This window comes from Rhinopithecus roxellana, chromosome 6 (genome assembly GCF_007565055.1).
Source record: "Rhinopithecus roxellana isolate Shanxi Qingling chromosome 6, ASM756505v1, whole genome shotgun sequence".
NCBI lineage: Eukaryota > Metazoa > Chordata > Mammalia > Primates > Cercopithecidae > Rhinopithecus > Rhinopithecus roxellana.
Window position 1 is genome coordinate 104,673,543 of NC_044554.1, and position 26,527 is coordinate 104,700,069.

General features: G+C 57.6%; 2 protein-coding genes across 6 annotated transcripts in view; one reads left to right on the plus strand and one right to left on the minus strand.

The window, feature by feature from the left end:
- Nucleotides 1–26,527, minus strand: part of C6H7orf50 (chromosome 6 C7orf50 homolog) — a 125,286-nt gene that overhangs the window by 36,586 nt on the left and 62,173 nt on the right. The gene's annotated exons all lie outside the window — the stretch shown is intronic.
- On the plus strand, nt 1,038–16,377 carry GPR146 (G protein-coupled receptor 146). Of its 3 annotated transcripts, XM_030932266.1 has the most exons (3): nt 11,966–12,578; nt 13,269–13,405; nt 14,616–16,377. In XM_030932266.1, the coding sequence occupies exon 3, from the start codon at nt 14,639–14,641 to the stop codon at nt 15,638–15,640; it is 1,002 nt and encodes a 333-aa protein (XP_030788126.1). In that variant the 5' UTR covers nt 11,966–12,578; nt 13,269–13,405; nt 14,616–14,638; the 3' UTR covers nt 15,641–16,377. The 3 variants fall into 3 exon arrangements, with proteins under 3 accessions (XP_010364944.2, XP_030788126.1, XP_010364943.2); XM_010366642.2 differs by lacking the exons at nt 11,966–12,578; nt 13,269–13,405 and adding an exon at nt 1,038–1,230; XM_010366641.2 differs by lacking the exon at nt 13,269–13,405.

A 26,527-nucleotide genomic window follows, 5' to 3' on the forward strand; every position in this document is an offset into this window, starting at 1 on the left:
AACGATGGCTGAGGCTTAGAATAGAACCTGACACAGAATATGTCCTCAGGTATTGGTGTTGGCTGCTTGTGACTGTCTTTGGCAAGTAAGAGCAGTACCTGGCACCTCTGGGCACACAGGGCCCGGGTTGGATCCACTGCGCCAGGGACCTGGTGCCGGGCTGGGCAGCAAGTCAGTGTCACATCAGCAGGCACGGCCCTCCCGCTGGAATAGAAAGCTGACCCCAATATCCCACTCTGACCCAAGCTCAGGAAGCCGTCCTGTCCAGGAAGGTGGCCGAGGTACATCCCTGAACACAGTGGGCCACAGCACCATTCAGCCGAGGGCCAGTGGCTGCTATTCTTCCTGCTGCTGTTCCACTTGGCCTGCAGGTCACAGCAAGTCTACATGGAACTGTGCAACCCACATGCTTCGATTTTCAGAAACGTTCTTAGACCCTGAACCAGAATGTGCTGCAGGGGGTACTGTTTCACCTCAAAAATTACAGCACAGTAAATGTCCTTGTTTCAACTTTTCCAATGTTTAACTTGTAACAATAGCTACAAAAGTAAGCAGGCAACAAACAATGTGTTTCTTTAAACGGCTTTCCTGTGAGTGTTCCGTTTACAAAGAAACTCCTAAAACCAGGAAGTAATTGGTGACTTTGGAAACAGCAAGCAAACTTTGGGGAAGAAAGAGGGGCAGGTGTACCTGGAAGGACTAGCTTGCAGTCACTCATTTCCTTTGGAGGGCAGTGGGGCTTGCACCCTGCAGATTAGGGTATATTCTGACTCGACAAAATAGGCATCAGCGCCTGTAAAAAGAAACCGGACTGCCACTAAGAGAATTCTCAAAAACTCCAAGAGCCCTGGGTGTGTCCTCCCACCGGGAATCTCGGGCGCACGAGCTCGTCAAATGGCTGGTCTCAGGTTACACAACCAGCGCCGCCTCCACCGCCACCGCCCCGCGACCGCACTGGTCCAAGCGGTTCCCCCGCGGTCTGGCCCCGAGGGCGGGGCTGGGGGCGGAGCCCAGGGCGGGACCAAGGCTGGGGCGGGGCCAGGCATCGCTGCCGCTGGGCGCCCTGGGGCGGAGCCAGGGCAGGGGGCGGGTCCGGCGGTCACGTGTGTACACAGGGCCAGGGCAGCGTGCGCGCCGTGAGCCCGGCCGGGAACCCCGGAGCCCAGCCGCCTCCTCCAGCCCGAGCTGCCCGCCCTGCGGCGACTGCCCGGGCCGCAGCCCAGCAAGCCGGTGAGTGGGGCCCGGGAGCCTGGGTGGGGTAGATGGGGCACACCTTGGTCTCCGCTTGGGGAGCGAGTCAGCCCTGAGCTGCTGCGGCTCCCATGGCGGGCGCTGTGCTTAATGGGACTCGGGTCCTATGGCAGCTGCCCACTGCGGGGCGCCCTGCCCTTGCGGGGAGGGGACCGCTGTCCTCCGGCTGCCCTCCGAGCTGAGCCCCGGGGGCGGGCGTTAGGTCATTAACCTGGTGATGGCAGCTGAATCTGCTGCCAGGGTAGGCGGCTCAGCGCCGCCACTGGCTCTGCCCATGTCTGACAGGGCACCACTGATCCTGCTCTCCTGGGCCACTATGGTGACTGCTTTCGGCCCCTTCTATGATTAGCGTGTTAAAGTGAGTTTTGGAACTGTGTCTACATGGAGATGTCGGATCTGCTGTCAGTTGTCTTGGACAGTTGGCAGGGCACGGGACGGCTCTTTCAAAGCTTCACTGGAAGGCAGTGCTCTCCAGCTGCCAAACCACCACTATCAGCAGCAGGAAACCCACTATTAAGTTAATATTACAAACCTGGCAAGTCAGTTCTCTAAACTAGGCATCAGTCTGTGTGTCCTGATGTGACTGGTCACAGTGGCTTATCTCTGCACACATGCTATGTGGTGGACCTGAGGATAACTCTGTATTTGTCATCCAGAGCAGTGGCTGTCACCTTTGATCTCTTCCCTGCCTATGAAAATGTACTTGAAGGCCGGGCACGGTGGCTCAAGCCTGTAATCCCAGCACTTTGGGAGGCCGAGACGGGCGGATCACGAGGTCAGGAGATCGAGACCATCCTGGCTAACACGGTGAAACCCCGTCTCTACTAAAAACTACAAAAAACTAGCCGGGTGAGGTGGCAGGCGCCTGTAATCCCAGCTACCCGGGAGGCTGAGGCAGGAGAATGGCGTGAACCCGGGAGGCGGAGCTTGCAGTGAGCTGAGATCCGGCCACAGCACTCCAGCCTGGGTGATAGAGCGAGACTCCATCTAAAAAAAAAAAAAAAAGAAAAGAAAATGTACTTGAGTCCTCCATTCCACTTTTAATAGCCAGCTCCTGTCCACACGGAACAGCACGACATCTTTTATCTTTTGCTACCTACAGCATCTAGCGGAGGGCAGCATTCAGTAACAGGGGCAAGAGGCTTTGTTTAAAGGCCTCTGCAAACTTGTATGAGTAAAACAGTTCTGACTGTGTTCCCAGGCTCCTCACGCATAGTGGTGATGAGATATTCTATCATCCTAACTGGGGCACCGTTGAGAGTGAACGGAGGCACTGTTAATAATTAGACCAGTGCACGCTCACAGTACCCATGACAGGTGCAGCTCCTTCAAGAACTACTGCAACGCCTGGCTCCCCAACCAGAATCCCTGGTGTCTTCCTCAATGAAGAAGGCCTCTGAAGACAAGTGACTTAAGAACATAGTTCATATGTATTGAATACTGTTATGACTTTTCACAGAGAAGAGGTCGGGGCCAGAGCAGTGATGCTCACTGCCCGATGCTACACACATTCGTGCTGACATCCGTGTGTCATCCTGCCTCTCTAGCCAGCATGGACATATCCCGAGAATGGAGAACAGAAGAATGCAGACTTAGAACAGAATGTAAATATGAAAGTTGACTTGGAGTCCCTTCATAGGCCCCTAGCAGGCTGATGAAGAGAGAAGGGTAAAGGGCACGCACCTCATGTGGGTCTTAGGTTAGGATGTTAAGGCTGATTATATCTATCATACAATGAATAAATGGCATACTGCACAGACCGCTACATGGGGAAATAGGCTCGTGTAATTTACAGTCAGAAGAGGGACATGCTGCTCACTGGGGGAGGGAGAAGAAGGTGCTCCTTGGGGAGCTGCAGCTCTCACAGTCCCTAGGATGTCATCTGGAATCCTGAAAAAACAACCGCCACCTGGCCTTTAAAGACCCAACCACAGCAAGGCCTTGCCTTTGCAGAAGGGAGTTCTCGCCCAGAGATCCTGGCTGACCGTGTCATGCACACGATGATCCCACGGTGCTGTTTTCTTTCAACAGCGTTTCCCAGTCATTCTTTCCTGCCTGCCAGCTCCTCTGCTCTCCGGGACTTTCACTAACCTGCCTGCCCAACTGGTCAGCATTAGGCTGCCCAGTTAGCCACATCTGTCTAGGGATCTCACAGGCTCAGAATCCCAAGACACCATGTAGGTAGCAAAGAGGAGAGGGGACCCAGTCTGGAGAGTAGAACAATAACTTTTCTCTCTAATGTGAGATCACAAAATGAGATGCTGCCCAGGACCAGAAGTCAGTTTCTTAGACGCGTGCTGTCTACCCAGGAGCCTCCAAGTGCAAACAAAACAGCCCCCTGAGCAGCAGAGGGACAGGGTGGAGTGGGGCAGGTGTCTGTGCATCCCCACAGAGCCACACCCGGGTCCCTTCCTGCACAGGCCAAGGACTTTCCCCATTTTAATGGAAACCAGAGCAAGCCTTGCAGACCAGCAAGTGTGATGAGGAGAAATAACCTGCTGGTTCCTCCCTGGGAAAGAACCAAGGTAGTGATAAGATCTGTGGCTCACAGCACTTCCCTGCAGGTAAGGCCACGCCTAGTAAACCCAGGCTCGACTGGGGAGCCCGGGCAGGTGCCAAGCCTGCCCAGAGTCTGCAGTGGAGACTCTCTCTTCTTGGCCAGGTCCTTGAATTTCTAAGGAAGTCTTTTTTGTTTCTGTTTTTCCCTGGTCTGCTGTACCTGGAAAGGGAATTAGCCTCACACCAAGTTAGGGAACAAAAAGCCCAAGTAAACAAAAGAATGCTGTTCCACCTTCTTCCAGGGAACTGGAGCCCATAGCTGCCGGCACAGGTGCCCGGCCGGTCCACTGGCCCAGCAAGGTGCTTGGTCTCAGCCCCCAGAGCCCGTCCTGGAGCCACAAACATGCTCACTATTATCCATGGAGAAAGAGAGGCATGCTCTTTGTTTATAGCCTAAGCCAAGTCACCTGATTTACTTGCACTACTCTGCAGTTTGGAATTGTAAAAAGCAAAAGGCTACAAAAATCAAAACCACCCATCTACGTAATGAACCGTTTCTTATCACAGCCCAGGAAGGCACAGATAGGAATCAGTGTACGTAAACTCTCCACATTGAAACCCTATGAAAACAGCAGCCTTTCCTAAGAGTCTGGCTCCCAAGAGCTGGATGTTAATTGTTGCTAAAGCCTGGGTTCATTACTACAAAAGGAAATACACATTCCAGAGTCATTTTGAAAGCATTTTGATTGTTCTAGAACATTCATCCAAGGTTGAGCATCTCATGGTGCATGGCAGGTTTAGTCGGGAGCTGGCTGTGGCCTTCGTACTCCTTTCCTGCCATCCTTCTGAGGATGCAGTGCCTGAGGCCTCGCAATTCTATTTCCACTCAAATCTAAGGCTCTAAAGCTTCGACAACTGTCCTGGGACAATAAGAAGCGCTGAGTCCCCACTCTGCCTGCTCTCCTTTCTACTCTGTGGGGAAATCGGATCACTCACCTTGGGGAAAAGCCTTTTACATCACTGAATACATCCCCTTCCACGGTTTTCATCCAACAGTCAGCCAGACTGCTGCAGCACACAGAAAAGCTTCCCAGGCCTGCAAAGAGCTCCGAGTGGGGGGGAAAGAAATGGATGTGTAGACATGCGTAACCCAGCACAACCGGCAGAGGGGTGTGGAGACAGTGGTCGGGGGTGGGTTCCCAAGGGTGCTGATGCCCAAAATAAAATGTCAAGGAAGAGTCAGTGTTTGCTGAGAGAACGAGAGGAAGCGAGAAAGGGTGTTCTAGGCAAGGGATCAACATCCGCAAAAGACAGTGTGCAAAAGAGCACCCGGAAACTTCGCGGGGATCACCGGGCATGGGACTTGCCGGCCCCAGCTCTGACAGGGCCCTGAGCAACAGAGAAAAGAACTTCCCGACTAACAGGGACAGCAACATCAAATGTGATGGCTTTTGTGAAACTGATTCAGCCCCCTTGGAGCAGAGGATTCCTCTGCTGGTTTCTGTTTCTGCCAGCTCCATGCAGTGCAGGCACTATTGTGCCCTCTCTCACACACATACAGGGACCCAGGTGCCGCTCAGGTTGAGGGGGTGGTCACCTTCCCCACATTCAGTCCCCCTCTGTCTCCAGGTCTGCTGCTTCTGAACAGGCCTGGGGCAGCCCATTTCTATTGGGAAACCCTATCGAAGTTAGCCCCGGGTTTCAGCCAAGTTCATCTCACTGCTCACAGACGTTCATTATTAACAGGCTGCTGGATAGCACTTTGTGCTCTTTTTAAATAAGACATAGGAAGAAAGATACCAACATCTCACTTAATATGCTCCTGACAGCTGGCCTGAAGGGGTCCTGTCGCCCCTGTCCACACCCTGCCATGGTCTCCGCAGCCACACACTGGCTCCAGACATTTTCATGAGTTATGAACCAAAGAGAACCAAGACCCCTGGAGCAGATTCTCCTTCCCAATCCCAAGTTCCTTTGAAAGCGGTGAATACAGGCCAGGGAAGCGAGTGTTTATACTCCAGTTTAGTACCAGTGAAACATCGGGAAATTCATTGTGTTGGTATCAAGCCCAAATCCAGAACATAAAGACCATAAAACTCTGCAAAGCCTCCGCCGTCTGACCGTGCGCTCCCCCGGCCTCCGCCGTCTGACCGTGCGCTCCCCAGGCCTCCGTCGTCTGACCCTGCACTCCCTGTGCAAGCACCACCCACAGGGTGCATCCTGGGAGCTGCCTCCTCCACGTTCGCCGGCAGCGTGGGATGTGATGGGGCCCATATTGTTGTCACCCACCCTGCCCCAGGGTTCCCCTGCACACGTGTCCGTTCACAAAGATTCTGAGTAAAAGGTCACAGAACAGTTTCCTCTGCCCTTCATATTTGGGGAGGAGGCCAAAGATCTGCAGGCGTCATCATCCCAGGCCAGGGCTGGTGACAGGGAGCAAGCGCCGGCACCCTCCTATGCTTCACGTGGGTTGGTTTATTTAGCCTTCTTGTCTCAATGAGGATTTTCCTAAGCCTGGGGAAACTGAGGCACAAAGCAAGGAAGTCACCTGCCTGCAAAGACACCTGTGTGCAAGCCAGGACTGGAAAAGCCAGCAGTACACATGCTGGCTGCCCTCTCCAGAGCCCAGGCCTTTAACCACTGCCTTCCCAGGAAGACGGAGGGCGAGGAGGTTTCTTACAGTGCTTCATGTCAACCCCTGCAGCTGCCCGCCACTAACCCAGGCTCCTGCAGATGGCAGGACATGGGCTGTCCTACAAGCAGGCTTACTACATACGAAGCCCTGTCTAATGTTCCCTCATGTCAGGTAGGAGGAATTAGGCCAGAGGTCAAGGCAGTGTCTAGAATCAGTGGTGCTTTCTCAAAGTAGGAAAACAGTTTTAAGGACTGTTTTCGTTCAAATTTTGGGCACCACTGTACTGGGTTCTATGACAGAGAAGCCACCAAAGTCCCGTGCGAGGATCCCTGGGCAGGGATAGCTGAAGCTGTGCACCTGGGCCCTCCCGATTCCCTCCCACCAGCTGGGCCTGGCAGCAGCCAGCAGCCAGCAGCCAGCAGCCACCCGCCCCCGACAGTGAAAGAGAGCTGCCCCACACTGTCAGCCCCCAAAGCTCAGGACACACAGGCCCTCCCAGGTCTTTCTGGTGGGCCAGGCCTTGGCAGGGCTCCCACAGTGGGCCCCACTCTGAACCACAAGCAGAGTCATCTGCAGTGTGAGACCTGCCATCAGCACAGGGCTGCAGGCTGGGGGTTGTGCAGGGACACAGGGGCCAGCACCACTGGGCAGCCTTTCCGTCCCCAGCCTGCCTGTGCACCCTGTGGGCAGTGACTCCTCAGGCACAGTGGCCCAAAGTCACAGGCGGTCTGTCAGGGGCTCTCCAGGGAGCTGGACACACTCAGGTTTAGATCAGGAACAGAACAGATCCCCAGGGCATTTGCTCAGGCTCAGAGCAGAGCAGGGAGCCGTCCACCTGCGGCGGGCGCGTCCATGGACTTCCAAGCCAACAGGGACAGCTGCCCGGACAGGCTGCCCAAGCCAACCAAGGGTCCTGTCCCATCGGTCCCTGTGGCTTGGGAGTCTGACGCTTCTTGGTTTTCCTTTCTCAAGCTGCCCCAGCTTCTCCAAGCCCTGAGCCTGGGGCTCCCAGCTCTAAGTGATGCTCTGCAAGCAGCGTCCCTGCACCCCGTGCAGGTGGATGGACACAGGACAGCCTGCAAGGAAGTGAGGCCCAGCAGCCTTCCTGGGCTTGGAATGCCACAGCCTAGGAAGCATCTTCCCAGGAAATCGCAGTCGGAGCCCAGCACAGGGTCTTGGAAGAAAAGACCCCGCCTTCTATCCTCAGGAGCACACGTTAGGAGTGAGCACCACTCAGCAGGTGACACAGAGGCACAGCTGGACCCAGGAGGGGCACTCCAGAAACAGCTACATCCACAGGTGCTCGGCGGGACCAGGAACCCAGAAGGCTTGATGTTCAGGGGGTCTCGGAGAAACTCCACCCCGTCCTTCCCAGCCTCTTGCTTAGTTGGGCCTCACCCTAGCCTGCTGGAGATGGCAGCTGTGCCATCAGAGAGGGGGATGGGCAGATTGGCGGAGATCACCCCGCAGGCCAGCAGAGGCCTCTGTGAGAGTACGCAGCCCCACAGATGGCTGCTCACGGGGCCCAGAGGCCACCCCTGCGCCGCAGAGGGCACCAGCACACCCGGACTTCCCCGAGGCTTCATACAGCTCCCAGGCCCCACCAGCAGCGTGTGGGCAGAGGCCCAGGCCCCTTCCCGTCGCTCAGAGAAGCTGCTGTCCCCAGAAGACGGGGCGCCAGCCTCCCATCAACACTGGGTCCCGACCTCGGTCCGCTCAGGATTCCTGTGTGGAAATGTCACTTCTGCCCCAGCCCTCTGGGGTACACCTGGCGTCCAGCTCTGCCCCCCTTCTGCTTAAGCAGGTGCTGGGAGACCCTGAGCTGGGCAGGCCGAGGTTCTGAGCTCGTGAGGGGTGTAGCAGTTTCCCGCACAGCATGGGGAGCACATTTGCTCATGTCTCCCAGGCGGGCTGTACACTGAGGCCAGCCCTGGGCTCTGACACCCTCCCACTTCCACTGGGCCTTCTAAGCCCTCCTCTCCTGTCCACTGCTAGCCCATGGCCCGGGCCCGGCCTTGAAGCTGTAAAGACCTCTCACCCCATCCAAACGAGACTGGTCAGATATCTCCTGCATGTCAGCCACCACTGGATTGGGAAGGAGGGGTGGTAGGTGCAAGGCTGGCCCTTTTTATGAGAGTAATTTAAAAAACAAAAACAGGTCAGGCACAGGGGCTCACACCTGTAATTCCAGCACTTTGGGAGACTGAGGCAGGAGGGTCACTTGAACCCAGGAGTTTGAGACCAGTCTGGGCAACATAGTGAGATCCTGTCTCAAAAAATGTTAAATGAAAACATTAGGCAGCTGTAGTAGCACATGCCTGTAGTCCCAGGTACTTGGGAGGCTGAGATGGGAGCATCACTTGAGCCCAGGAGGCAGAGGGTGCAGTGAGCTAGGACTGTACCACTGCCCTCCAGCCTGGGTGACTGAGGGAGATCCTGGCTCCAAACAAAAAAAATAAAAACAGAAGGAGGGAGTAGATGAATCCCATTTGTGTCATTAATCAATTCTCTTATAGAGAAAATAAAACGATTGAAACTGGGCCATCTTGGACAGCTGAGGCCCAGGCAGGGCCAGCTCCTTCCACCTTCCCAGCCAAGATGCTGCCTGCAGCCCCTCCCCTCCTGGCCCGAGATGCTGTCACTGTCCCTAAGAGACCCTGAGGCCTGCTCCAGGCTGAGTGGGTGAGGAGCCTCTCAGCAAGCGCCTGCATCGAGGCGTGCCCTCCTGAGAGGTGAGGCTGACCTGCAGCGTCCACCTCGGCTGGGGAAATTCACCTGAGAAGGGCCCAGTCCTGGCTGCCTCCCGGGGGGAAGCCTTGGAGCTACTTGTGCTGGTACGGACATGGGCCTGGGGAGGGACCTGCGTGTGGGTGGCAGGTACTGAGTATGGGGGACAGTTTCAGGGGGAGATGCTGGTGGTAACCTGGGGAGGGACCTGTGTGTGGGTGGCAGGTACTGAGTCATGGGGGAGGGTGTCGGGGAGATGCTGTTGGTAACAGTGGGACGTAGGAAGTGAAACCAGCAGTGTGACTTTGGAGGTGCTGGGGGAGCCGGGCCTGGCGGAGGGGGCAGGGGAGCCAGGAAGGAGCAGTTGCCAGGGACGACCTGGCCTGGGAGGGTGGCCAGGAGCTGGGAAAGAAGCCGGTGGTCTCTTGGTGCAAAGGTGGGGCTGGCCTGGAGGAGAGGCCCACAGGGTCCCTGCTGGCTGAGGGTGCAGTGGTGGGCCCCGGAAGCTGAATATCAACCCCGCCACTGGGCAGGCAGCGCTCAGAGCGAAATGGGTGACTGGAGGGCACGTGCCAGCTCTGCTCCTCGAGCCTGGCCCAGGAGGGGCCTGCAGCACGGGGGTGGGGGGCAGGCAGCCCTTCTCTGTTGTCTCCCCTGCCTTCTGAGGAGGGAGCCTCCGGAATCTTTCATCGCCACTGCAACAAACTCAGGCTTTCATGTAGGAAAAGAGCCCACTTCTGACAAGGCTCATCTGGGCTCTCACCCCCAGCCTCTAAGTCTCCCACCACCTGGCTCCCCGTTCCTCTTTCCCTTGAAGGAAGTCAGCAGAGCGCGTGGCTGATGGGAAAGACGCCACAGCGGACCTGCCCGGCGCGGGGAGAGGCCAGGCCATTGTTCTCCAGTTCCAGGATGCCCCGCTTCCCCAAACAGCCTGGCAGCCGGGAACAGGAAGTCCCTGGGCACAGAGGCAAGCAGGGGGCACAGAGGCAAGCGGGGGACCACAGACAGGCAAGGAGTCGAAGGCTCCACCCACCTGGGCCAGTCCAGGCTCCCACAGAACCCCTCTGCGGCCAGGCAGGCATGTGGGGCCCGGGCCATCACCCTCACTTGGACGCAGGTGTGGCGATGGCAGGGGAGGGGTGTCTACGGCAGCGCCCAGAACCTTGGGCAGGAAAGGACCCTGGCTAATGTGCCTGGAACAGCTCAGTGACAGGGAGCTGGGCTGGCTGTGAGGGTCGGGCACGCGTCACGAGTCTTCTGTGACCAGGAGAGGCGGGAACACTGGCTCATGCGACTCGCCGGGTCCTGGCATGCTGTGGTCATGTGGGCACCACCTGTGGCTCCCAGCCTTCAAAATGTACACCTTGCTGGGCACGGTGGCTCACATCTGTAATCCCAGCACTTTGGGAGGCCGAGGCGGGCAGACCCCCTGAGGATGGGAGTTTGAGACCAGCCTGGCCAACATGGAGAAACCTTGTCTCTACTAAAAATACAAAATTAGCTGGGCGTGGTGGCGGGTGCCTGTAATCCTATCTACTTGGGAGGCTGAGGCAGGAGAATCGATTGAACCTGGGAGGCGGAAGTTGCAGTGAGCTGAGATCGCACCACTGTACTCCAGTGCCCACTGTACTCCAGCCTGGGCAACAGAGCAAGACTCCATCTCAAAAACAAAAAAACAAAAAAACCATACACCTCATGCTCACTCCTCTGGGAGCCATGGCTGACAGCCTGCAGGCAGGATACTCTCAAACCAGCTCCTGGAGGGCACTCCCAGGGACCCCTGTTCCTACCATGAGCCCCGCCAGAGAGGAGGTGGACCATGGAGGCTTGTCCATGGTGTGGACCCACCATGGACACCCAGCATGGACACTTCTTGTCCACCCAGGTGTGGCCGAGAAGAGGGTTTCCTCACACTCTGCTGTCCATGGTGTGGACCCACCATGGACACCCAGCATGGACACTTCTTGTCCACCCAGGTGTGGCCGAGAAGAGGGTTTCCTCACACTCTGCTGACCTGCTTTCCTTCCATGCCTCTCAGCCCAGCTTCTGACACAGGTGGAAACCTGACCTCCTTGGCTTTAGAATGTCCCCCAGAGGCCACAGAGCAACCCGCCCCCAGCTGCCTTCCCTCCCAAGATCTCCAGGTAATGCCTGGTAAAAGGAGAACTCCGGGGAGAATGCTGGGGCAAACATGCAAAGCGCATCACCTTCCAATTGATGGAGAGTGAAGGAAAACAGGTACCGTTCGGCTTGTAACCTTCACTGGAAACAGAAACCATCCTCATCATTGATACCTGGTGAACTGCACAGAGAACAACCTGCAGCTTTGGAAGCTTATAAATCCTTCAGTATTTGTCAGCTACCAGTAAACAAAAATGCACACGGGAGAACTTTCCACCCGAACCCCACCTGGAGGCCAGCGTTCCCAGGTCCCGGCTGGTGTGACAGCACGCACTCGAGGGCTGGCTCAGACACGGCGAGTGGGACGCACGTGAGCACAGGGAGGAAATGCCAGCAGATCCTGCTTCACGTGACCACCTCCCAAGAATCGAGCCATTCTTAGCCTCACAGACGCTGGCCGTCTCCCTCTGGCTCGGCCTCACGGCGGGGCAGGCATTAGCAGTCCAGGCAGCTTCTCTCTGACTCCCCGCAAGGAGGGGTGCGGTGGGCAACAGGCTGGCCCCACACAGTTCCACCTGCAGGAGAGCCCAGCAGAGCAGCCCTTGCAGGAGGCTCTGTGTGTGGGGCCGGCTCAGCTTTTCTCCGGTCATGCCCATGTCCATTCTGTGCATGGAGACACCAGACGCACGTGCTCCCCTCTGCTTCCGACCCCAGCCTGCCCTCGGCCTCCGCTGTGCCTCCAAGGGCTCCTGTGTCCTGTGGGCTGAGTGAGCACGGCCAGGCCTTCGCTCCACAGTAGACCCTTCTGTTGATTTCCTCACAGAAAAAAAGGCTCATAGCCAACATCTAAAGCACACTGAACACCAGGAGCGGCTGCATGGACCTGGACACGTGTCTGCCTGACCTGCCCCTGGGCTCTTGGTAGGACGCCCTGCAGCAATGCAGACAGGGGCCTGCAGGGAGAGGCCACATCCCCAGGAGCCAGGCTATCAGGTGGGGCAAGAGGCCAGCTGTGCTCGCTTTGCAGTGCGGTCCCGTCCAAGCACGGCCCCTCATTTCTGGAACCCGGCTGTAAACAGCAGGAGGGAGGGGCGGCGGCGCCTGCCAAGGGAGGCAGAGGCCCTGCGGGGAACTTACCAGAGGAAAACAAGTGCTTGCATCCTGGGGCCCTCACACGCACGCGCAGGAGGCCAGGCGTGCTGCTGATAAGAGCCTGCAGGTTTGCAGAGAAGCGCAGCAGCGCAGGTCCTCACCGGAGTTCTGGTGGCCACCTCTGTCCCGCCATGCTGCTCACTAACAGTGTCCGGGGCCCACAGCACCAAGAGGCTCGGGCCACAAAGTAAAGGTGAGAGCCTGTGGTGCCCGCAGGCAGAAAAGGGTACATGGGGGTCTCTGTGCAGTGCAGGCAGGAGAGGGGACATGGACTCTGTGCAGTGCAGGTGGGAGAGGGGACGTGGGAGGCTCTGTACAGTGCAGGCAGGAGAGGGGACGCGGGGGGCTCTGTGTAGCGCAGGTGGGAGAGGGGACGCGGGGGGCTCTGTACAGTGCCACCAGCAGGCATCTCTAGGGAATGAAGGGGTGCCGAGACGGAGCACAGTGAGGGGTTCCGGCCCTTCGCAAGCTCTGTGAGGCAAAGGCGGCTGGCCAGGGGTGCCCTCCCGTCAGTGGCTGGAGGCAGCACATGGGGCACACAGCGAGACAGCCCTCCCGCTCCGATCTTCTAACCACAGACCCTGGACAGATCCGGGGGCCCTGGGCGCCCCATGAGGCCAGGCCAGGCTGTTGACTGACACCTAGTCACAGTGGCCGGTGTTTCCTGGGGACTCAAGTGGAGTCTGCGGGGTGACGTCCTCAAAATGCGCTGCCACTCTGTGACAGCCAAAGCCATGCAGCCTCACAGGCAGGAGCTGGGGTGTGGGGGACCACAATCCTGAAGAACCCCATCCTCTGGACCCTGGCACAGCAGGAGGGGAGAAGCCCGCAGAAGCCCGGACGCCTCCCCCCTCAATGGCCCCCGCTGATGTGCTTGGAGCAGGTGCATCCTGTCTGGAGCTTGTGCTGGCCTGGCGAGTGGAGCCCAGAGCCCACCCCCAACTACCAACATCCCCCAGATTGCCGCCTGCCCGGCCCAGGAGGTTCTAGTCAAGATGTATTAGTGAGGGGCTGGACAAGGTGAGCATGTGAGAAGCAGGGGCTGGGGGCCCAGCACCTGGGGGTGCTGCGGCAGCACTGTGGCTAGGCACACCCGGTGATGGCCTAGCTCTGCATGCCTGTCACCACCTGACCCTCACTGCGGCTGCTAGGCGGCATTCACTAGGATTGCACAATTACCTACACCTCCCGTCCTGCCCGCCAGCCTCTGGATGGGAATTCCCACATCCACCCACCTGCCCATCTGCCAGCTGCCTGCATGCTTAGCCCCAGGGCCACGTTGCCTGCTGTGGGGCGCACGCTGCTACTGGCACTGGGGGCCTCGGGCCCTGGCCCCTCTGCCTTCTCCTCCCGAGCCTCCTCTTCCCACCCTGCTGTGGCCCCGTGTGTGGTGTGGGTCTTGCAGTGGCAGGACTCTGGTGGCGGTTGAGGACCCACTCCCACAGCCAGCCTCTGCGCTGCTCCCGCCTCTGGGTACAGGCACGATGCCATCTGCTCATCAGCCTGAGATGCTTTCTACTCCACTCTGAGAGCAGGAGATCAGCCAGGGCCAAATGACATGCTGGACATCAGGCTTCCCGAGATAGCTGCAGGTCCCCGAGGAATACCTGTGCTTTGGTGGGGGTAGAATTCTTACTCTAGGATGGCTCCAGCCACTAGGTTCTCGTTCAGTGACGTCAAGACCGGCTATATCCCCACGTCCCCAGAGCCTCCTGTGGGCTGTGACCCACAGGTCACCCTCCCTGGAGCCCAGGCTCTGCAAGGACTCCAAGGTGCCGGGTCCTGGGCTGCCGGGAGGGAGGCAGGTGCAGGGCTGACCGTCCACATTGCCTGTCCCTCTTGGCACTGGCAGGATCCGAACACCACAGGCATCTAGTAAACTTCAGGAATTATAGCGCAGGGCCTGTCCAACCAAGTCAGGATGACCAGCCAGGCCTTGCAGCAGCCCACAAACAGCGGGCTCTGAGCGTGTGGGGCACGCCAGGCTCCCTGTCTGGTACCCAGCCCCAGCTGCTGAAATGAGTGCAGCCACATCAGCCCCCGGTCAGGACCTGATGCGGCCATTTTTCAATGCTCAACTTCATTTTCACAGAAATGCGCCCGAGGCAGCCTCACTCTGTGGTCTCCAGCTATTCCTGCGCCACGAGAAGGCGCCCCTGTACCTGCAGCACTTCTGAGCCAGGGTCCTGGGAGGGGACACGAGCTGACCACCTGTTCCTTCTTTCTGCAGGGTCGCAAGCCTCACCGACTGACATGTGGGGCTGCGGCTGGTTCAACGGCACAGGGCTGGTGGAGGAGCTGCCTGCCTGCCAGGACCTGCAGCTGGGGCTGTCACTGCTGTCGCTGCTGGGCCTGGTGGTGGGCGTGCCAGTGGGCCTGTGCTACAACGCTCTGCTGGTGCTGGTCAACCTACACAGCAAGGCCAGCATGACCATGCCAGATGTGTACTTTGTCAACATGGCAGTGGCGGGCCTGGTGCTCAGCGCCCTGGCCCCTGTGCACCTGCTCGGCCCCCCGAGCTCCCAGTGGGCACTGTGGAGCGCGGGTGGCGAGGTCCACGTGGCACTGCAGATCCCCTTCAACGTGTCCTCACTGGTGGCCATGTACTCCACCGCCCTGCTGAGCCTCGACCACTACATTGAGCGTGCACTGCCGCGGACCTACATGGCCAGCGTGTACAACACGCGGCACGTGTGCGGCTTCGTGTGGGGCGGTGCGCTGCTGACCAGCTTTTCCTCGCTGCTTTTCTACATCTGCAGCCACGTGTCCACCCGTGCGCTGGAGTGCGCCAAGATGCAGAACGCAGAAGCCGCCAACGCCACGCTGGTGTTCATCGGTTATGTGGTGCCTGTACTGGCTGCCCTCTACGCACTGGTGCTACTCTCCCGCGTCCGCAGGGAGGACACACCCCTGGACCGGGATACAGGCCGGCTGGAGCCCTCGGCACACAGGCTGCTGGTGGCCACCGTGTGCACGCAGTTTGGGCTCTGGACGCCACACTATCTGGTCCTGCTGGGGCACACGGTCCTCGTCTTGCGAGGACAGCCCGTGGACGCACACTACCTGGGGCTGCTGCACTTTGCGAAGGATTTGTCTAAACTCCTAGCCTTCTCCAGCAGCTTCGTGACACCGCTTCTCTACCGCTACATGAACCAGAGCTTCCCTGGCAAGCTCCGGCGGCTGATGAAGAAGCTGCCCTGTGGGGACCGGCACTGCTCCCCAGACCACATGGGGGTGCAGCAGGTGCTGGCGTAGGCGGCCCAGCCTTCCCAGAGAGACGTGACTGTGGTGGACACAGAGCACTTAGTTACCCTGGATGCCTCCGCGTCCTTCCAGAAGGAGACGAGCTGCTGGAAGAGAAGTAGGAGGGGTGTTTTTCTTGAAGTTTTCTTTTTCCCACAAATGCCACTCTTGGGCCAAGGCCATGGTCCCAGTGGCTGGATCTGGCATGAGCTTCCCCGAGGCCTGTGCATCTCCCGAACACACAGCTCAAGGTCCACATCCGCAAAAGCCTCCTTGCCTTCGGCTTCCTCAGCATTCAGTTTGTCAATGAAGTGATGGACGCCTAGAGCCAGTATATATACTTTGTGGTTAAAATACTTGATTCCCCCTCGTTTGTTTTATAAAAACAGATGTTTTCTAGAAAAATGACAAGTATTAAAATGAAGGAAACCCTATGAAAGAATGGCAACAGCCGGGGTGGCTGGGCCCTGGCAGAGGGCGGCGGCTGCTGGCCGGGCCTGCTGGGTGTGCCGCAGTCACCATAGGGTTCTGAGAACATTTCACAGAAGTGCCTGAGACACGGAGACACAGCTGGTGTTAAACGGAGTTACTTAGAAGCAGTGACGCGCTCTCAGCCACCAAATGTCCCTGACACCCTCCCCAGCCCCCAGAGATAACATCAGCTGCGGCTTTTTTCAGTATGAACCTGTTCTAAATCAACTCCTCAAAGTGTGCACAAAACTAAAGAATATAAATAAACAAAAGAAAGGAAGGTGTGTTAGGATTTCTGACTGAATACCAGAGCTGAAGGGCCCCCCCAGGGGACAGAAGGCTGGAGGCTGTGTCACACGGGGTCTGGCGAGAGGGCCAGGGTGGAACCTGAGGCCAGCTCCCAAGGCACCTGGGACCAGCATCCGCATCTCCTTGGCCCTGGCAGCCTCAGGTGGGGCCCGGACCGGCCTGTTCCACTTGGGCCCACGGGTCTGTAGTGAGACGGGTCCATCCATAGTGAGGCGGGTCTTAGTGAGGTGGGTCCATCCGTAGTGGGGCAGGTCTTAGTGAGGCGGATCCGTAGTGAGGCGGGTCCACGTGAGGCAGGTCTTAGTGAGGCGGGTCCGTAGTGAGGCGGATCTGTAGTGGGGCAGGTCCGTGGTGAGGCGGATCTGTAGTGAGGCGGGTACGTGGTGAGGCGGGTCTTAGTGAGGCGGGTCTGTGGTAGGGCGGATCTTAGTGGGGCGGGTCTTTGTGTGGCAGGTCTGTGGTGAGGCGGGTCTGTGGTGGGGCGGGTCTGTGGTGGTGCGGGTCTTAGTGAGGCGGGTCTGTGGTGAGGCGGGTCCGTGGTGGGGCAGGTCTTAGTGGGGCGGGTCTGTAGTGGGGCGGGTATTAGTGAGGTGGGTCTGTAGTGGGGCGGGTCTGTAGTGGGGCAGGCGTTAGTGGGGCGGGTCTGTAGGGAGGGGCAATTGTTCCTCGTCAGCCTCGCTCTGGACCTTCCACCCACTGGGATTTTGTAAAACGTCTACTTTAAAATGTGTCCGTGAGAAAAGCCCCCATTCCTCCACACCATCTGTTCGCCTCTCCCCGATTTTCTGGGATTAAAGTATAGGCCTGCAATCCCCTATCCCCAATTCTAAAGCCCAGAAAGCTCTGAAAACAGGAAGATGTTCCCCGCAAGTTTGCAGCAAATTCACTGGGCAGTGATCCCTGACCTGAAGGGCTGCGAGGGCTTCATGTCCATGCGGACCCCACCCCTTCTGAAGACGTGCTGATGTGGCTGTGGGAGCTGCCCCGCGCCCCGGGGTTCTGTGGCACACTTCCACCACATAGCCTGAATGCGCTGGAATTCTGAGTACGCCCGGCCTCAGGGACAGTGGGGGTGGGGTTGGGGGAGCGGCACCTTGCAGCCATCGACGTGGGGACGTCACACTGTGGTCCCAGTCTCCTGAGAATTCAGTCACGAGGTCACTGGCATTATTCATCGCGTGCTGCTGAGCAGGTCAGAGTCGGCCTCCTGAGAACGCGGCTCTGGATGGCTCCTGCCGGGAGCTCAGACCCGCCGGACGGGCTCCTAAGCTCTGGGATTAGAGAACAGTTTTCTGAGCTGTTTGTCAGTGTTTTGTTTTCAGGTGCGCCAGGATCTCATGTGAACCTTTAAAGCTGCAGGCCTGACCTCCCTCCCACTCCCTCTGGAACCAGAGCTGGTTGAAGGGCCACGTCTCTGATGGTCCTGGGCTTCCCATCTCCATGCCTGCGTAGAAACCCTGGCATCTGATGAGGAAATGATCACACAACCCCACAGAACCTGCCCGGCGGCTGGTGCCGTCACCCCAACCCTCCTCCCCCTGCAGCCCAGCTCTGCAGGGTGGGGTATCCATGCTTGAACCAGGAGACCCTCTTGCTGGCCGATACTTTCCAGCCCCCTTGGCTCCAGGCTGAGCTCCTGGGAAAGGGGCAGACCCCACACACAGGTGAGGGCGGCACTGGGCTACCTCTGTCTGGGAATTACCCCATCCAACTGTCCTCTCCAAAGGCAGGAGGGGCCTCAAATCACTATTTCAATTTCTCAGTGGCTTTGGATGCAAACTGGCTCATTTCTGTGGGTCTGCTGGTGGGACTGGCCTGCATTCAATACCCCTCACCCCACCCTGCTGGGTGGCCCTGTGGAGGGCCCCAGGGACACCCTGCTGCCTGGTCAGCTGTTTCTGGTGGGCCCCACGCAGGGCAGGCATGTGCCTCCAGCGCAGACCCTCGCCTGCTACCTAAGACCCTTCACTGTGCCCCATGGCCTCCCCCAACCCCCTGCCCAGCAAGTCCCCTCCTCATCCCCAGGCCCCTGCCGGCCTCTGCGGCCCAAGACCATCCACTATGCACTGAGGCCTCCGTCCTCATTCCCAGGCCCCCGCCAGTCTCTATGGCTGCTTCCCAGAAGCTGCGTCACTGACTTTTCCTGAGACACCTGCTCATCTATATTCTGTGTTGCCTTCACCTGGGAAGATTCGGCACCTCCTGAGCCTCCTGCCGCCCCTGAGCGATTCCCAAAGTCTTCACCTCATCACACACAGAACAGGAGAACTTGAGTCACTCGGGGGAGAAAAAGGAGCTACTTGTAAAAAGTCAAGGTTGTCGTCTGCCCAACTCCCCAGTTATTCCAGGCAGCCATCTCCCCAACTCCCCAGTTCTTCCAGGCAGCCGTCTCCCCAACTCCCCAATTCTTCCAGGCAGCCGTCTCCCCAGCTTCCTAATTCTTCCAGGCATCTGTCTGCCCAACTCCTCAATTCTCCCCCAGTTTGAGAGACACCTCTCGCAAACTACTATAGTTCAAAAATCTATACTATAGATTTGACTAGTATAGTTCAAAAATCATTCATCTTATTTTTGTTTATCCACAAAAAAGCCTTGCCCTGTTTCCTTAAATAAGATACCAGAAAGGGAGTTTAGTTGTGGATTCACTTCATTAAAGGTGTAAGACTTATTATAAGAAGCTGGATCTATTGTGAGTTGTGGCAGAGAGATAGGGAAATCTACACACGTCTTCTTTCATACACAGCATGCAACAGAGGGAAAGCAGGGATAGTAATCCTAACAGAAAGTACCATAAAATTGGTTATTTCCCCTCGAATTATATGTCATAATACTTAATACTAACCCTATCCCTACCTCTACCCCAACCCCCAACTCTAACCATCCTAAACCTCACCCTAACCTCCTAACCACCGTAACCCTAAACACCCTAATCTGAACCCTAACCCTTAAAGAATTGCTCTGGGCCTGCCTGGCTTTCCCGAGCCTGAGCATGTGAGCGAACCTGACCTGCCCCCTCCATTCTCTCTGGGCTCCTCCATCCTGTGTCTGCTGGCATCGCTCACAGACCCAAGCCCCATCCTGTTCAGCCACCTTGACTTGCTGAGGGACCACAAGATGAACACAGCTCTGATGCTGCCAGCTGAGCCCAGCCACATCTGGGGCTTCCACACAATGCTCTCCCCAAACAGCAAAGCTTTGGATGCAGATGGGAGGCATCCTGAAGCTGGGACAAGGACTGGGCAGGGACTGGCGGCCGGTCTGGCAATGTAAGCAAGCCCCTGGCTTTTCCTCTGCTCACTGCCTTGGCTCTCTTCCTCACTCTGTGACTGATCGCGTGCTCCTGAGAAACGGGCTTCCTGTGCTGCTCCTGGGGTGTGCGCGTCATTTTCCCGTGTCCCATGTCCTGTGGGTTCCGGGCACCACAATTCATTTGTCCACTCTGCTGCTGACAAACATGAGGACTGTCTCCAACTTCAGGCAGTCGTGCACGGCACGGTGCTGTTTTGCTGTGTCTCCCAGCACCCACCACAGGCCCCTGCGTGGGGCACTCCTCAAGCAGACACAACCTCAGCTGTGCACACTCACCAAGTTGCTTCTCCCGCCCGCCACCCCGTGGCTTCACGTCCTCACCTGCCCTTGGTGCAATGTGTCTCTGGTAGTTTATGCCAAGCCAGGGGAGGATTAAGGCATTTCCCGTCTTAACGAGGTCTGGGCCTCTCTCAACGAAGCGTCTCTTTAGGGATTCTGCCCACGTTTCTAAGTGATGTAAGGTCCTTCCTGGTTTGATCTGAACGTGGGCCCTTGCCATGGCTCCTTAACCTAACTGTACCCCTGTACCTGTGCCGTTCCCCTTCCACAGAAGGGCGAACTCTACCACACCACAGAGAAGTCACAGCTCCGCAAGTCCCCGCCTGGAAGATGGAAGATGCCTCAGAAAACAGCCTGCTCTTCCCTCTGGAGAGGAGGGGGCAGGGGGGTACTAGCCACACTCAAAACTGGCAGCCTCTGAGGGGAGGGAGTCACTTCAACATCTCCAACCTTAGACAGATGTGTGTGCCTCAGGCAGCACGCGCACACACATACACACACGAGTGCAGGTGTGCACACATATGCAAGCGCACGCGCACACACACACACACGTGTCTGTCTCCTCCCTGGGAACACCGTGACCGAAGAGGCTTCACATGTGTCGGCTGCAGGGTGGGAGACCCGACACAGTGCCAGGGCCGCCCGAGTCCTCTGAGGGCTCTGTGGCAGCAAGGAAGGGCCGTGGGAACCCCGTGCGGACAAGGTGTCACCTTTTGTTTCTGGAAGCAGCAGCAGGTACCAGCCCTGAACACCATGCCCACTCCAGCCTCGTGTTCAGGCATAGCTACATTCGTGGCCTGACCTGGAGATGGACTGGAGATGCTGCTGTCCCTCTGCTCACCCCTCCCACCAGGGCCTGGCTCTGCATGCACCAAGTGGCCTCAGGCTCCCTCTGCCCACTGCCAGGGCCTGGCTCTGCACACACTGGGCGGCCTCAGGCTCCCAGCAGCTCCTGCTTGCTCCCCACCTCCCCCCACCCCAACCCCCGCCATGAAAATCACGTGGATAACTCCTGGAAAGCGCTGAGCAGAGACCGGGCACCTGGAGGGGCTCAATCCACGTGAGCTAGGGTAGGATTCTCAGGGGGACCCCCTCATGGCTGGATGCTGAAGAGGCTTTTGTGAGCTGAGGTGGCAGGCATGCCAGGCTCCATGGCAGGGACCCCCCGTGCCCTAGCACCTGCTGCACACATGTGCATATGTATGCAACAAGCACACACACACACACATACATGAATATGCAAGCACATACACATATGCACAAACATGCAAACATGTACACACGCATACATATGCAAGCATGCACACACATATGCATATGCAAGCACACATATGCATACATATGCAAGCACACACATATGCATATATACACAAGCACACACATATGCACACATACGCAAGCACACACATGCAAACACACACATATGCAAGCATGCACACACATACACATATGCACACATATGCAAACATGCACACATGCAAGCACACACATATGCACACATATGCAAGCACACACATATGCAAACACACATATGCAAGCATGCACACACATATGCAAGCACACACATATGCACACATATGCAAACATGCACACACATGCATATGCATGCAAGCATGCACACACACATGCATACGTATGCAAGCACGCACATGCATACATATGCAAGCACACACATATGCATACATATGCAAGCATGCACACACATATGCATACATATGCAAACACACATGCAAGTGCACACACACGCACACACATGCAAGCGCGCACACACACATGCACACATATGCAAGCACACACACATGCATACTTATGCAAGCACGCACACACATGTATACGTATGCAAGCAAACACACACACATATGCATACATATGCAAGCAGGCACGCACACACACCAGATGCTGCTGAAGGGATGCACGTGCCCTGAGTGCCTTCCCAGCCCTGATGGGCTGTGACTTGAAGATGGGGAGACCAGGCCCTCAGCAGCCATGGAACAGGCCCCAGAAAGACGCACAACGGCTTCACTCTGGAAGCCGATGGTGGCTCTGGAGGGAGACAAGGCTTACCTCGCTCTAGGGACTCCGAGGGGATGCTGCGCAGGGAGGCTGCCCCAGCAGGAGACATGGAGAGGGAGGGTGGAAGGAACAGCAGTGGGGAGCAGGGACAGGTTCCAGACCCAGACCCTGAGCTTCCCGCAGCGCCTAAACACAACACCCTGACTCCCGAGAGGGAGGGAATCCTGAGCTGACCTCACACAGGAGAACCGAAGCTCAAAGCTCAAGTGTCACCCTGAAAGGCACTGGCAGGCAAACGCTGAGTCTCCAGAGCCAGCCCTGCGCCCACCCAAACTAGCGTGGTGCAGGGACTCCTCCCTCAGCGTAGTTGCCTGGCCCCAGACTGTTGGGTGTGGGGCCAACAGGGACCCTGGGGAACGCCCCATGGACACGAGAGAGACTGAAGCCCAGAGGGTCCCACAGCAGTGAGCAGCCTCTGCTGCCAGGCTCCAGGGCTCCAGAAGCCCTAGCCCACCCCACACTCAGGGCTCACGGAAGGCCCTGGGAGGGCAAGCGAGCAGCATCTGATTCTTTTCTACAGGGCATTAGAGCTGTGCCACACACACTTAAGGCTTCTAAAGAGAAGACAGCATCCCCGGTTGTCCAACCCTGTTCATCACAGGATGCTTTCTGCAGAGCCCCTTGGGGCATGAAGGTTCTTCCCATCACCAGTCTGAGAAACCACAAGACCCTGGGCAGGAGGAACCACAGACCCATCCCGTTCTAGGGACCACGGCACCCCTTGGGGCCACTCTCCAGACCCAGGGTTGGACAGGCTGGCTTTCTGCCCAGCTCCAGCCAACTGGCATACACTAAGTGTGCAACTGAGGTGGTGGGAGGAGGGTAAAACGTACCCCACTTGGCAGCCACTTCCAAAATTAAACACAGTTAATATCTGTCCCCGCTGTCCCAATTCCAGACATTTACCCAAGAAAATGGGAACAGAAGTCCACACAAGCACCTGTATACAAATGTTTACAGCAGCTTTGCTCATAAGAGCCCAACACTGGAAACGATCCAACTGCCCATCAGCAGGTGGACAGAGAAACAGACGTAGGCTGTGCATGGAAGGAATGCTGCTCGTCAGCGAAATGGACCGACCGGGGACAGATGTGGCAACAGGGTGAACCTCAGAAGCATGGAGCTGCGTGGACACAGCTAGACGGGACCACGTGCAAACTACTGGAGCCTCCTCAGTGGCTCTGGAGCAGGGAACCCACCTCAGCAGCGACACAGTGGCGACAAGGGCCGGGTCTGGGAGGGTGTGGACCGGGGAGAGGCAAGGGGACTTTCGGAGTGACAGAGGCGGTCTCCCTTGCCGGGGCCCTGGCAGCACAGCTCAGCTGCACCTGTCAACACTCCAGGGTGGACACAGGAGATCTGTGCGCTTCCCCAGTGCGGATCATGGCTCAGCATCTCATGGGGAAAGGGACAGGGATATTTAAAACACCCAGGCAGAGGCTCTTTACAGGACATGCAGTAAGGAGTAAGGTTTCAGGTGCGGGCGCTTTTTCAGGACATGCAGTAGGATTTCAGGTGCGGGTGCTTTCAACACGCCGCGATCCAAACGCAGCTCCAGGGCCAGACGCGGCTTCCGCCTCAAGTGCAGGCTCGGTTCTGGAGCTCCCTCCAGTGGCCGTCGGGGCGCCGGCACTTTCAGGGCCCCACCAGGAGAGCAGGGGCCCCGCCGAGGAGCCAGAGCGCGGGGACCAGAGGGAGCCCTGCGCGGCCAGCGCGGCCAGCACGGATGCCTCTCAACAGGTGGGATGAGGCGGACACGATTCGGTGAGTTCCCGCCACCGCTTTCGCCGGCAGCCAGCGGCTGGAGGACAAGGAGAATGCACCGGTTCCCTTCCTGAACAAGCCCCACGGCGCTGTGGGGTCCCGGCCCAGAAAGCCCAACCCTGCCCCACAATTTCCCCAGGCCCACAGAAGGGGACAGCATAGGGAAAATGTCTGTGATCACACACGCAGCAATGGTGCGGCCGCAGGTGTCTGCGCATCTGGCGGGGCTCCTACGGTACCCCCACACCGCCTGGACGCAGCCTAGCAGATTTGGGGCCAGACTAATCCGGGCCCATCTTGGCCCACAGACGCCATCTCCGGGCCATGCTGAGGGACAGGGGAGTGGAGGGCACTGCCTGTTTCCTGGCAGGGGGCCCTGCTCAACAGCCCTTCCCTCCCCTACAAACTGTCCCGCCATCCCAGGCCATTCCTTCCAGTACCTTGGGAAGTCCAGGACCAGACCTCAACGTGGACAAAGCTGGAGGAGGGAAGTGGGGACGAGGGGTTCTACCTGCCCTCTACCTACCTGCCCTCCTGCCTTTCTGTCCATGGGATGCCTGAAGGCTCCCAGACCACCAGTCCCCAGACCTTTGGTACTGCGTCCCTGTTGGCCAGGGGGCTGCTGGGGAGGCTGATGCCCATCCCTAAGCCTGAGCCTCCAGCCCGGCAGGAGGAAGACCCCACATGCCCCGGAGGTGAGGGTTTGTGGCACGGTGTGTTGGCGGAGGCGGGAGTACACCCCAGAGGTGAGAGTTTGGGGCACAATCTGTTGATGGAGGCTGGAATGCACCCCAGAGGTGAGGGTTTGGGGCACAGTCTGCTGGCAGAGGCTGGAATGGACCCCAGAGGTGAGGGTTTGGGGCAGTCCGTTGGCAGAAGCTGGAGTGCACCCCAGAGGTGAGGGTTTGGGGCACAGTCTTCACACAGGCTGGAGTGCACACCAGGGAGGCTTCCTGCCTCTGGCAGAATCACCGCCATGCTCAATCACAAACACGGAGCCCTGCCAGGCGTGGATGCTGCAGCACATGCCAGGGCCCCAAAAACAAAGGTCCTGGCTTCTTTTTTTTTTTTTTTGAGACGGAGTCTCGCTCTGTTGCCCAGGCTGGAGTGCAGTGGCCGGATCTCAGCTCACTGCAAGCTCCGCCTCCCGGGTCCACGCCATTCTCCTGCCTCAGCCTCCCGAGTAGCTGGGACTACAGGCGCCCGCCATCTCGCCCGGCTAATTTTTTGTATTTTTTTAAGTGGAGACGGGGTTTCACTGTGTTAGCCAGGATGGTCTCGACCTCCTGACCTTGTGATCCGCCCGCCTCGGCCTCCCAAAGTGCTGGGATTACAGGCTTGAGCCACCGCGCCCGGCCAGGTCCTGGCTTCTGTCCCAGTGGAGTCTGCTTCTCTATGGAGCTCAAGGGTCCCTGGAGTGCCCGCCTTAACAGAGGGCAAAGCCTGGAGACACGGATGCTTTGTCCTCAGGGCTCCACAGGCTCCTCAGGACAGAGCCCCTCAGCGCCGCAGTGTGTCACATGTCCCCAGTTTTCCCTCGCGGTACTCATGCTGCAGCCCTGGCGTGGAGGCCAGAACCCAGGTGTCAGTCCTGACTCTGACCATGACCTTGGATAAACCACCCCTCAGACCTAGAGTCCTCATGCACATCCCTCTGGCCACCGCCACCCAGCAGGGAGCAGGACAGCCCCGGGGGGGTCTGTGACTGTCCCTGGGACATCAGTCTGAGAAAGAGCGCCAAGTGGAGGCTGAGGCAGGAGAATGGCATGAACCCAGGAGGTGGAGCTTGCAGTGAGCTGAGATCGCACCACTGCACTCCAGCCTGGGTGACAGAGCGAGACTCCGTCTCAAAAAAAAAAGAAAGAAAAGAAACAGCGCCGAGTTGGACACTGCCCAGTGTGGACACTGGCCCTCCACGGTCACGCAAACTTGGCTTTGCAAAATCAGTCCTCGGTGAAGGAAATAATGTATATAGTGGTCCACTTCCAAGACACAATGCCTTGAACCGGCTTGGGTCAGCAAGTTACAGAAGAAACAGCAGGTACCAGGCCCCTGCCTTGGTTGCCAATGCCTACTTGTTGGCCTCCCCCTTCCCAGTCTTCCCCCCAACCCTTAGTTGCCTTCACCTGAACCAAAAAATGTTAGTCTATAATGAAAGTTTTACTAGTCTGCAACACAGCTTGTTTTCTCTGTTCTTATCAGCCTGCCCAGCTACTTAGGTCGTAAGTAAATACCTGAAAAGCCTGTGAGCTGACTAGAATTGCAATGCATTGTGGGCTGCAACTAAATGCAGCAGGAAAGCCCTAAAAAACACCGACAGCCCCTGCCCAGCAACCAACAGGTGACATCCAGGAAAACTGTGACCTCAGAGGACTCAGCCTGTGAGGAACCGGGGGAGGGGCCTGCGCACTAGGAGAGAAATGGCTTGTTGTGGCCGTGCTGGGTGTGCCTGCCCATCAGACACCCAATCTTGCAACACTGTCATTAAAAGTCTCACTTCCACTATTTTCTGGGTCTCTAAGTCCATTCTTTGGGTTTGGACAGGTGAGTTTGTATCTCACACCAGCACAGGGGAGAGCCCAGTCCCCAGGTGCAGTTCCCTGCACATGCACCTGTGCACACACATGTGCACACACGGACACACACACGTACATTCAGCACCACCAGAGCCAGCCTCACTGAGCAGCCTCCAGG